Raw genomic sequence first — 10,378 nt, 5'->3', positions numbered from 1 at the left:
CTTGCAAGTAAACGGCGATGGCTGTTATCTGAAATACGATGAAAACAATTCAAATTGATTGAAACTTTGTTCACCTCAGATTTTAAGGGAATCATACAATATGCCATGCCATCCACATAAGTAATACCAGATCAGCTCAGTCTTCTGCCTCACAATCTAGCTGTCTCATAGAGTGACTAGGATCATGAAATTGCAAAAAGTTTGGCTGCAGAAGAAGTATAGAAGGTAAGGATTTTGAGACCGAGAGGGTTTCAATTTTGTAGTGAGGAAGCGTAGGCTCAGATCTCTTACTGAATGAAACGCTATTAATGTTAGAATGACAATGGGAGGTTGGGTTAGGTTTGGCCATAGTTTGAGAATCACCAGAACTTCAAAGTTAAGGGAGGATTCACTGGAATTCCAAGTAGTCTATAGATTGGAAGGCCCTGTACCACTGAACATCTGCCAAACAGCCCATTGAAAGACCCAAAAATAAGAGACAGATGAAACGGACCCACTCTACAGTCACAGGGTGGTTAGACAGATTGAAATCCTGCATGAGCTTCTTAACCACCAATAGCCTCGAGCCCATGGAGTCAGCAACTTACTGCCTAGAATACTGGAGAAAAACAGACCACAGCCCACTTGGTGAGGCCATTCGGAGCCTCTGTGACTCTCATCCCTATGGAACAAACCTCTGTGATTAGGTTACTCTGAATCGAGCTAGAGTTGGAAGAACTGGAGACAATCTTCATAAGCGGAGTCTCGACACCTCCGCCGAGTGTCCATGTGGTCATTCCATCCACATAATGGACCACATACTTTGTGGTTATGAACAGTAATGTGAAAATACAAATCTCCTACATGCCCTGCAATACATTAAGACTTATTATGATCTATTTTATTATTTAAAATTTTATGGTCTTTCAGCCTCCTAAAATAGGTTCCACCTTCCTATACGCTAAGAAGGTATAGTATATATGAGCACCAAAATTTAAACAAGAGGTTAAAATGAAAAGAAAAATATGCCAACACAGAATGAGGAAGAAAGAAGACTAGCCTTGCTTCGGCGAAACTTAAAAGTTCCTCTGTCATAACGATAAAAAAGTTCTTATTTCTGTGGAACCTTGTTTCATATATGGCAAAATTGCCGTGAGATCCGAGTGCACAACATTCACCCTTATTTAACTAGATTGGGTGACAAAAACAAATAGTATTTCTAGGAAATGTAAAAACCTTTGTGAGACTACAATTGACAAATTTCCTAAGGGCTAATTAATCTCCAAAGTAGAACCTCATTCCAACAGACATATCGCAGAACATAATGATCGGGAACCAGTACCCAGAGAATAGAAACTTGAGATAAAAAAAAACCTATCCTAGAAGTTTCCATTAATTCTTAATATTTGAAACAGAAACTATTTTCAAATTTATTGCTATTATTATTACTATCCAAGCTTGGAAAAGTTGGATGTTATAAGCCAAAGGTCTCCAACAGGGAAAATAGCCCAGTAAGGAAAGGAAATGGGAAAATAGACTTACAAGTAAACTAATGAACATTTAGAATAACAGATTTTAAAAACAGTAACATTAAAATAGATAATTCATAAATATAGTATAAAAACTTATATCAGCCTGTTCAACATGAAAACATTTGCTGCAAGTTTGAATTTTGAAGTTTTACTGATTCAACTACCCAATTAGGTATATCATTCCACAACTTAGTCACAGCTGGAATAAAAACTTCTAGAATACTGTTAAGTATTGAGCCTCAGGATGGAGAAGGCCTGAATATTAGAATTAACTGCATACCTAGTATTACAATTGATTCATTGATTAAAGGTTTTCCGACATCCTGACATCTAAGGTCATTAATGCCGATATCGTTTATTGTGAATAAAAAATAAAAGAATATTCAATTAAAACCATGAAAGCAAAGATGACATTTTGAAAGTTAAATATCGTTCAGAAGATCTGCTTCTGAAATGAAGCTAGAAATACTACTAGCATGGTAGGACACATCATGTCCAAGAATCTTGGCAAGGATGACCCTGCCATCCTCACCTCGAGCCTCAAACAGGTATCGTTTTCTCTTACTATACATAGGGCATTAGGTTAACAAAAGCAGATGGTACTGTACTATCAGGGAAGATCTGAATGCAAAGGATGGTCAGAATAAGAAAAATCTTGTACAAGCTTAACACTTTTACACCCAAAGGACGTACTGGTACGTTTCACAAAACTCATCCCTTTACCCCCATGGACGTACTGGTACTTCCTTGCAAAAAAATGCTATTTAAATTTTTTTTAGCATATTTTTGATTTTTTGAGAAACTTCAGGCATTTTACAAGAGAATGAGACCAACCTGACCTCTCTATGACGAAAATTAAGGCTGTTAGAGCAATTTGAATAAAAATATACTGCAAAATGTTTGAAAAAAAATAACCCTTGAGGGTTAAGGGTTGGAAATTTCCAAATAGCCCGGGAGTAAAAGGGTTAACAAAGTAAATGAATGACCTATACCAAGCAGACTTTAGATTCAACCCAATCGAGCATTAGCTATGTACAGTATTCCCAGAGGGCATAGTTCTTTACAGGACCATCCAATTGTGGAACAAAACTACATTTATTCCTTCAATATTTTGACCATAAGCAGAAATTTTGTAAGTCGCTTCAACATAAAAGCCCTGAAAGAAAGAGGCTATCGTCCTTCCCAGATAAAACATTAACAGAGTCTGATTCAAACAGGACTTCTCAAAATAGACTACAATCCCGAGCCTCGTTAAGAAGTTCCACGAGACGGTCGTCAAAGAATGGCCACTCAATTGTTTGGAAGCACTCAGTGTCTCAAAGAAAAATTTCCTCTTGCTTGAGGGTACACATAGGCACACTATTATCTTATTTCTCTTCTTGTTATTTTGAGTTTCTATAGTTTATATACAAAAGATTTATTTGAATGTTATTATTCTTCAACTTCTCTTGTAGTAATTTCCTTATTTCCTTTCCTCACATAGCTATTTTCCCTGTTGGGGGCCTTGGGTTTATAACATCCTACTTTTCCAACTAGGGATGTAGCTTAGCAAGTAATAACACTTATAATAATACTGTAATAATGATAATAACAATAATAATAATAATAACCACTCTGCTACTGGGGCTGTGACTTCTGAAAACATTCAGTGAAGAACATTCAAAACGTAACCTAAGTGTCTGCAATGTCCAAGTTCTATTTTCTCTATAAAACTGGTGTACCTCAGTATCTTTAACACATGCTGACATTATGTGCATTGGCTGGAAGTAGTCGAGTTGTTTTTGTTTGAGAGCGATCAAGATTATTATGAATATTTTCTACAAAGATCAAGTTACTGAATCCTGATCCAGCCCACTGACAGAGCACAGGTATTTACAACTTATCTCTACCTTTGAATTGCAGCTAAAACTGTGGATGTGGTCTCATTGTAGAACCTGGTTTAAAATAGGAACTTGAGATGAAAAACATCTAAAACTGGTCTTCAAAAGTCTCACACTACCTTGAACAGCTCTCGTAATTACTCGTACATAAAGCACAAACAAAATCATAGCGAGGAAGCGGTAGTAAACACGTACGTCTACTAGGGAGACCAGGAGACAAATGGCGCCGTCTCGCTAACTCGGCCACTCCTACACAGGGGTGAGGCAGTTAGTAAGCATACAATGTTATCAGAATCAAACAACTTGAATTCTGGTCGTAACTAAATGACTCAGGAGTAAACTCGTACATATATAATGAGGGTTTGAACTTGTGTAGGAACAAAATACAATTATGGATTATGTGTCTGGAGGGTTTTTGAAACAACTGCTAAATTCCAAAAGAATTGTTAGTTTATTAATGAAAGAAAACTTCTCAGGTCTTCATCACTGTATATATTTTTTGGGCTGTACACTCAACTTGACAAATTCATAATCCTTTTATACTATTAGCACCCTATGGAACAAACTTATTAAATCTCTCTACACTGTCCCTTAGACTCAAGTAGTCAGTGGATGTCATGCATAGAAGGAAAAGAAGGACTTTTACATATACAGGAGAGAAACCGGAAGGGGAAACGTGCAAGAAATCTTGGGGAAGGATATAAAGTTTACTATGCAAGGGAGATTTTTATATATACAGGAGACAAAACGGAAGGGGAAACGTGCAAGAAATCTTGGGGAAGGATATAAAGTTTACTATGCAAGGGAAAATAAGGATTTTTATATATACAGGAGACAAAACGGAAGGGGAAACGTGCAAGAAATCTTGGGGAAGGATATAAAGTTTACTATGCAAGGGAAAATACAAGGAGAAATGTGGTAGGAATTAATCTACTTTCAGATTTGCAGGAAAATGTAAGAAATCAAGCTCATGAGAAAGATAATATGGCATATCCTCTCGGCATGTGTCCCTTAAAGGCGTGGCGAAAAACAGGATGAATTTAGAGGGAAACTACTAGAATACATAGGAAGAGCTCGAAGGAGTGAACTGCTAGTGTTATCTGGGGATAAGAGTTTTGGAAGAAACAATCAGGAAGGTGAAAGATTGATGGAATTAGCAGAAGCTATGAATTGTCATGAATACAGAAGTTTGAGAAAAGAAGTCATTGAGTAACTTATAAAATGGACAAAATGTTTCACAAATTTACTATGTGTTAGCCAAGAAAACCATTACGGATTGTAAGATTACAAATAAATCCATAGAACCTCATAAACTGATAGTGGCAGATTTCAGGCTGAAAGCAATAAGGAAAGACCCCAGCCACGAATAGGATCAAAACTTAACTAAAGGGGGTATAAGGTACAAGAGTTCAGAGGCAAAGTGGAAGGAGCCAGAGAAGAGATACATAAATGGAAGGTCAGAATTGCCTGAAAGGATATGGCATGTTACGAGATAGTGGTACCGGCATCAGCAGAGGTGTCTGGGAAGCCAAATTGTATACAGCATCATGAAAAAGAACAGGGTGGCGGAAACAAGAGGTTCAAACACCGGTAAAAAAAAAAAAAAGTATAACCAGACAACAGTGGGAAAAAGATAACCACCAATCAAGAGAAGAATATAGACGGACAAAGAGGGAAATGAAGAGATTGCAAAATGAGGTACCAGGAGAGAGTAATATGCGATAATGGGAACACCAGAAGGGGAATAGATAATCTAAAGTATAGCAGAAGTGGAAATAAAAGGCAGGCTGGATGTAGGAGATAGGAATTACCAAAGATGGAGATGGAAATTCCTCACTTGAGGTAGAAGACAAGAGAAGATGGTAAGACTATTTCTTACAACTATTTAATACTAAGAAGGAGTAAGAAATACAGGAAAATGTTCCTTCTTCTATGCATCAAGTAATGTTGAGAATGCTATAAAGAAGGAAAATTAAATATAAAGCTGCAGGAAAGTCAGGGGGAACAATAGAAATGACTAAGGGATTGAAAAACCTAGACAAAGAGTAATGTAAAGAAGTCTAGGGAAGCTCATCTGATATACTAAGGTCATGTAATAAGAAGGAAGGTGGAACCAATCAAGAGAGCTAAGAACATGCCAGTGATGGGGTGGAGGAGGAGGATTGTCGGGCGACAGAAGATCGGACGGATGGACGTGGCGAGAGGGGATATGGCTTTAGTGCGACTGGGGGAAGATGCAATGGACAAATGGAAAAAAGTTGACTTAAGCAGACAACCCTGCAGTACAGTGGGATTAATATGATCAATAAAAGAATGAATTGGATATAAAATTTATGCCTTAAGCCAATTACTGGGGGTATCAAAGGCCATTCAGCACTATAAAGCCAATCACAATTTCACTTAACATCTAAGAGATAGTTCTTGATAAAAAAGTGAATCATATTAATACAGGCAATATTTGTTAGGTTGCAATGAATATATCAACTTTCCAATTGTGATCGTTTCAACTATTTCGACATTACATCTACTACTCCTTCAATTCAAAAACTTTCCAGTATTTCTCCGGATCTTGCCTCGAGGAAGAAGTGCATATCATCATCGGGGTCTCCTGAAATGGAAAATCCTACATTAGAGAATTGCTGGACATTTGGAAAATGTTGCTGTTCCACAGAATAGCTTGCAATGGGTAAGAATAATCAAAGACTGGCTTTACTGTTCTGTCAATTTTCTCTGATACTGTACTTCATTATCCATTTTAATCATATAAGCGCCCTAACTCATTTGAGCAGATTGTAAATTTTCTTAGTTCCAAATAAAGTGTTGAGAGAAGGACCTAGTTTCATTATAACCTCCTTTATCTTAATTTATCCAACGCATCCTTGAAGAGAGAGGATTTAATGCTAATTATTTATCGCCGTGAATAGGCCAACAGGTTACGAGCCAAGGTTATTGGCAAAACCATTTGATGGCGATGCCAATAATTATGATATACAGGAAGACAATGTGGCCACAATGCACATTTTCAACTTGCATTCAACATATGATAAATAAGCTGACAAACGGCCAAATGACTTTAATTTAACAACATACATACATTCATAAACCAAGGCACTTCCCCCAATTTTGGGGGGTAGCCAACATCAACAAATGAAACAAAAACAAAAAAGGGGACCTCTACTCTCTATGTTCCTCCTAAGAGCAAAACAATCTGTATGACTACCTAACAAACTGTTTTCATAGTCTCTCCCATGGGCTAATAAAACCAGAGGCTTGAGATGACGGAGTAGAAGCTAACAAGTTAATGAGATGATATTACCTTAGGGATATATCACAGGGTTTAAGCTTTATGGAAATCATATACATACTCATAAATGGAAGATAAGAATGCTGATGTATCATAAGCTACAACAGATAAAGCTTTGCCGCCGCATAAGGAACGAGGCGAGACGAATAATGACTTGATAGTTGTGTGTACATTAAGTCCTCGACTTAACTTGATAAGGTTCCAAGAAACTTTAAGTCGAATTCTATTAAGTTTTGACCTAGAGTAAGCTTCACCTGTTGAAGATTGCCCGGCCCTTTTGGCCAGACACGGGCTCTTGCAATCTTGCAGCCCGTAGAGCAGTGGTTCCCAAACTATCTTACCTGACGCCCCCTTTTTGCTTCCAGTAGACCCGTATGTCCCCACTCGTCTTTTTCTTTTTTATATGAAATGATTCTTACATTTATTTCTTAGCATTGTACAGGAAAACAGATTTCTGTTTGTATTACATTTTAATAATGAAAGCCACTCAAACAAATAATAGTACATTCCAGTAACTAAAAACGAAACATTTGGCTCTAAGTGAGCGAAAAAAAGTTTGAACATTAGCAAATTGACAAAATTGAGTTGCAATTTTAAGAATAGATCATTTGAAAACATGGCATATAATTTTAGGAAATACTTATGAGACTAAGGCACAATTTCTGGTCAAATTTAGTGAGATGGATGCATGTATGTAATGACAGATATTTGTTCTTTTAATGATTTTATTATTCTATTAAACAAGTAATTTCGAGCAGATGACTTCACGCCCCCCTTGTATCGTCCTCACGACCCCCTAGTGGGGGGCGCCCCCCAGTTTGGGAACCACTGCCGTAGAGGCTTCACCTAACTCACATGCCAATGATTTTCAGCTGCAACTGTCAACAAAATGGTCTCTCTTCATGTTGCAAATGTCATCTTATTCCTGCATTAAATTACAGTATATAATATTCTATTGAAATATTTCATTATGAACTTCAGATACAATATCACAGATTTACGATTTCCGTTGGATTTGTGATCGTATATCGGAATGTTACATTTGTTGAAGTTTCAAGGAACTTTTAGAGTTTTGTGGAAATTGCTAATCGACTAAATCCTCCTTAAAGGTATGAAGGGCTGAAGATTGCTTTATGAAGTCATGAAGATCATTTTAACTTCAATGTTTTTTAGAATAATTAATTTTTACTTGTTCATTACTTCTTATATCGTTCACCTATTTCCTTTCCTCACTGGGTTATTTTTCCTTTTTGGGGACCTCGGGCTTATAGCATCCTGCTTTTCCAAGGTTGTAGCTTAGCAAGTAATAATAATACAGAAAATATCATGACTCTCAGGCTTAACTCAAGAGGACCTGCTGCTAACAGTGATAATGGTAGCCGAAACTTCACTAACTCTAATTATAACAGTAATAAAATAAGTACATGTTTTAATACCTTCCCTCAACTTACTTATAATTTTGGATGAATATTATGGGCGAAGAAGATCGGCATCTTCTCCTCGACCTTCCGTACTCAGCGTCCAACCGAAGCTGTCCGTCGGCAACGAGCCTCTCGCTTTGGTCCCTGAGATCGTCGACAGATTCTTCCACCCGTATGATCACCTTGTTCGTATTCTCGGCAAATGGCACGCGCTCGGGCGTCACGGCGCCACGCGTGTCTCCAGTACTCCCGTACTTCTTTCCGCTTCTGCGAGGAGAATTAAATTCCCCAGGAATGATGAAATCCGTTGATGGTTTCTTCATCCTATTCTTAGACTTCCCACTTGGAGATCTGGGTAATCTGACCCAACTGGACTCCTGTCGATGTAGGTGCTTTCCTTCTGCGTTACCGTGGACTTCCCGAAGGTGTGGAGAACGCCTGTGGGCAGAGCTATCGTCCTTGTCCTCCCTCCAGGAAGATGTCATCCTCGGATTGCCGTTCCTCAAGCGATCATTTTTACAGACGTGCTGCGACGAGTTGGGCTCGCCGTCGCTGGTCTGACCGGAACCACTCGGTTATCGAACCCTAGGGATGCTATCGTCGGGCCGACCAATTACCCGAACTGGATTTAAGCCTACGTTCGTCCTACCTCCATCTTTCCTCCTGGCCGAGAAGGAGATCCTTCTTTTGTCCTGCAAAACCTCACTAGTCAAATTCATCATCTGAGATTTCAGGAAGTTCAGGTCTCGCTTCAACCTGGAGATGTTGCTGTGTATTTCGGCTGAGGACGAGCTGTGGGAACTCCCCGTCGACTTTTCCGAGGGGGTGGAAGACAACTGACTGCTCGTGTACTTCTCGTCGTACTTGCCCAGCGCTGGCCGTCGCGAGGATGTAACTTCCTACTTGCTGTCATCTCCTCCCGGTCGATCCCTGCCGGTGAGCTCTCTTCGTGTGGAGGCTCCTGCGATCCTTTGGTCTCTCCTTCGTCGTCTTCACCTCCTACACGTCTCCTCTGTCGTCTCTGGGGGATGACGATTTACTATCTCCCTCGGTAACTCTGGGGCTTGAGTTCTCCTTGTCGCATTCTCCTTTCTTATCACTAGCGTTCTCAAAGTGTCCTTCAACCTCTTGCCCTACATCATCAGCAGTTTCCCCCACAATATCCCGGTTGGGTATCTCCGACGGCGTGACTTCCCGACACGTCCCCTCGCCAATAAGCTTTGTCCCTTTAACATGGATCTCTCCGGGGTGAAGACTCGATCCCTCCGGGGGATACTCGACCATCTCCAGACTGGCGATCTGACTGACTTTGGTGCTCCTCTCGGATCCTGGGCAACCGCTATCCAAATCCCGGGCTTTGATCACAGTCCTCCCCAACGCTAGGTGGTGGGTCGCGGCGCCGCCTTTCCAGGCGGACTGGGGCGAATCGGTCTTATCCAAACCGTTCCCAGCGTCATCTTCCAGCTCCCCTCCGGGGTCGATCAACGGCAAGGCGAGGCCGGCGTCTTCACCTGGCTCGTTCTCCCCGCTGTGTCCCAGCGCCGTGCTGCTGTGCAGCGGGTGGAAATCCTTCAGGTCGAGGTCTGTCAGGTGTCTGGCCTCGAAGGGCTGGCTGGAGCCCAGGGACAGGAGGGACGCGGCGGGACTCATGTTCGAGGAGGAGTGGTAGGAGCCGTGGGGCACGACGGAGCCTATGAGAGATTCCTGCCACATCGTGACCTGAAAAAACGGAGGGAGGATTAATACACTTTCTGTTGGTTTCCTTTGATGTCTTACTCCTCTAACATTACTTAGTTCCTATTCTACTCTTTGAGTGAATTATAATTATCATTATTATTATTATTATTATTATTATTGTTACTATTATCCAAGCTACAACCCTAATTGTAAAAGCATGATGCTACAAGCTCTCTAAGGGCTCCAACAAGGAAAAATAGCCCAGTGAGGAAAGAAAATAATGAAACAAACTACAAGAGAAGTAATGAACAAAATAAAATCTTTTAAGAACAGTAACAACATCAAAACATTATTTATATATAAACCATGAAGCGAGAAATTATGTCAGCCTGTTCAATACAAAACTATTCGCTGCAAGTTTGAAGCTCTACTAATTCAACTGCTCGATTAGGTAGATCCTTCCACAGTCTGGTCAAAGGTGGAATAAAGCTTCTAGAATACTGTATAATATTGAGCCTCATGATGGAGAAGGCCTGACTTCGAACGATTGCATATTACTTACTCATTTTACGTTACTTCTCTTTA

At 39.8% G+C, this 10,378-nt stretch overlaps 1 protein-coding gene across 4 annotated transcripts in view; it reads right to left on the bottom strand.

Annotated features, from left to right (window-relative positions):
- Positions 1-3,819: 3,819 nt before the first annotated feature.
- LOC137637099 (uncharacterized) overlaps positions 3,820-10,378 on the bottom strand; it is a 42,794-nt gene continuing 36,235 nt past the window's right edge. For 3 of the 4 annotated variants that reach the window (XM_068369394.1, XM_068369393.1, XM_068369392.1), the window contains 2 exons: positions 8,147-9,835; positions 3,820-5,999 (listed from right to left, as the gene is read on the bottom strand). In XM_068369394.1, the coding sequence (XP_068225495.1) occupies positions 9,116-9,835 (720 nt within the window). In that variant the 3' untranslated portion in view covers positions 3,820-5,999; positions 8,147-9,115. The remainder of the gene's footprint in view (positions 6,000-8,146; positions 9,836-10,378) is intronic. The other variant, XR_011043387.1, reaches the window with a different exon arrangement.

This window comes from Palaemon carinicauda, unplaced genomic scaffold, assembly GCF_036898095.1.
Source record: "Palaemon carinicauda isolate YSFRI2023 unplaced genomic scaffold, ASM3689809v2 scaffold534, whole genome shotgun sequence".
Classification (NCBI taxonomy): domain Eukaryota; kingdom Metazoa; phylum Arthropoda; class Malacostraca; order Decapoda; family Palaemonidae; genus Palaemon; species Palaemon carinicauda.
This window is presented reverse-complemented; position numbering and strand designations above follow the sequence as displayed.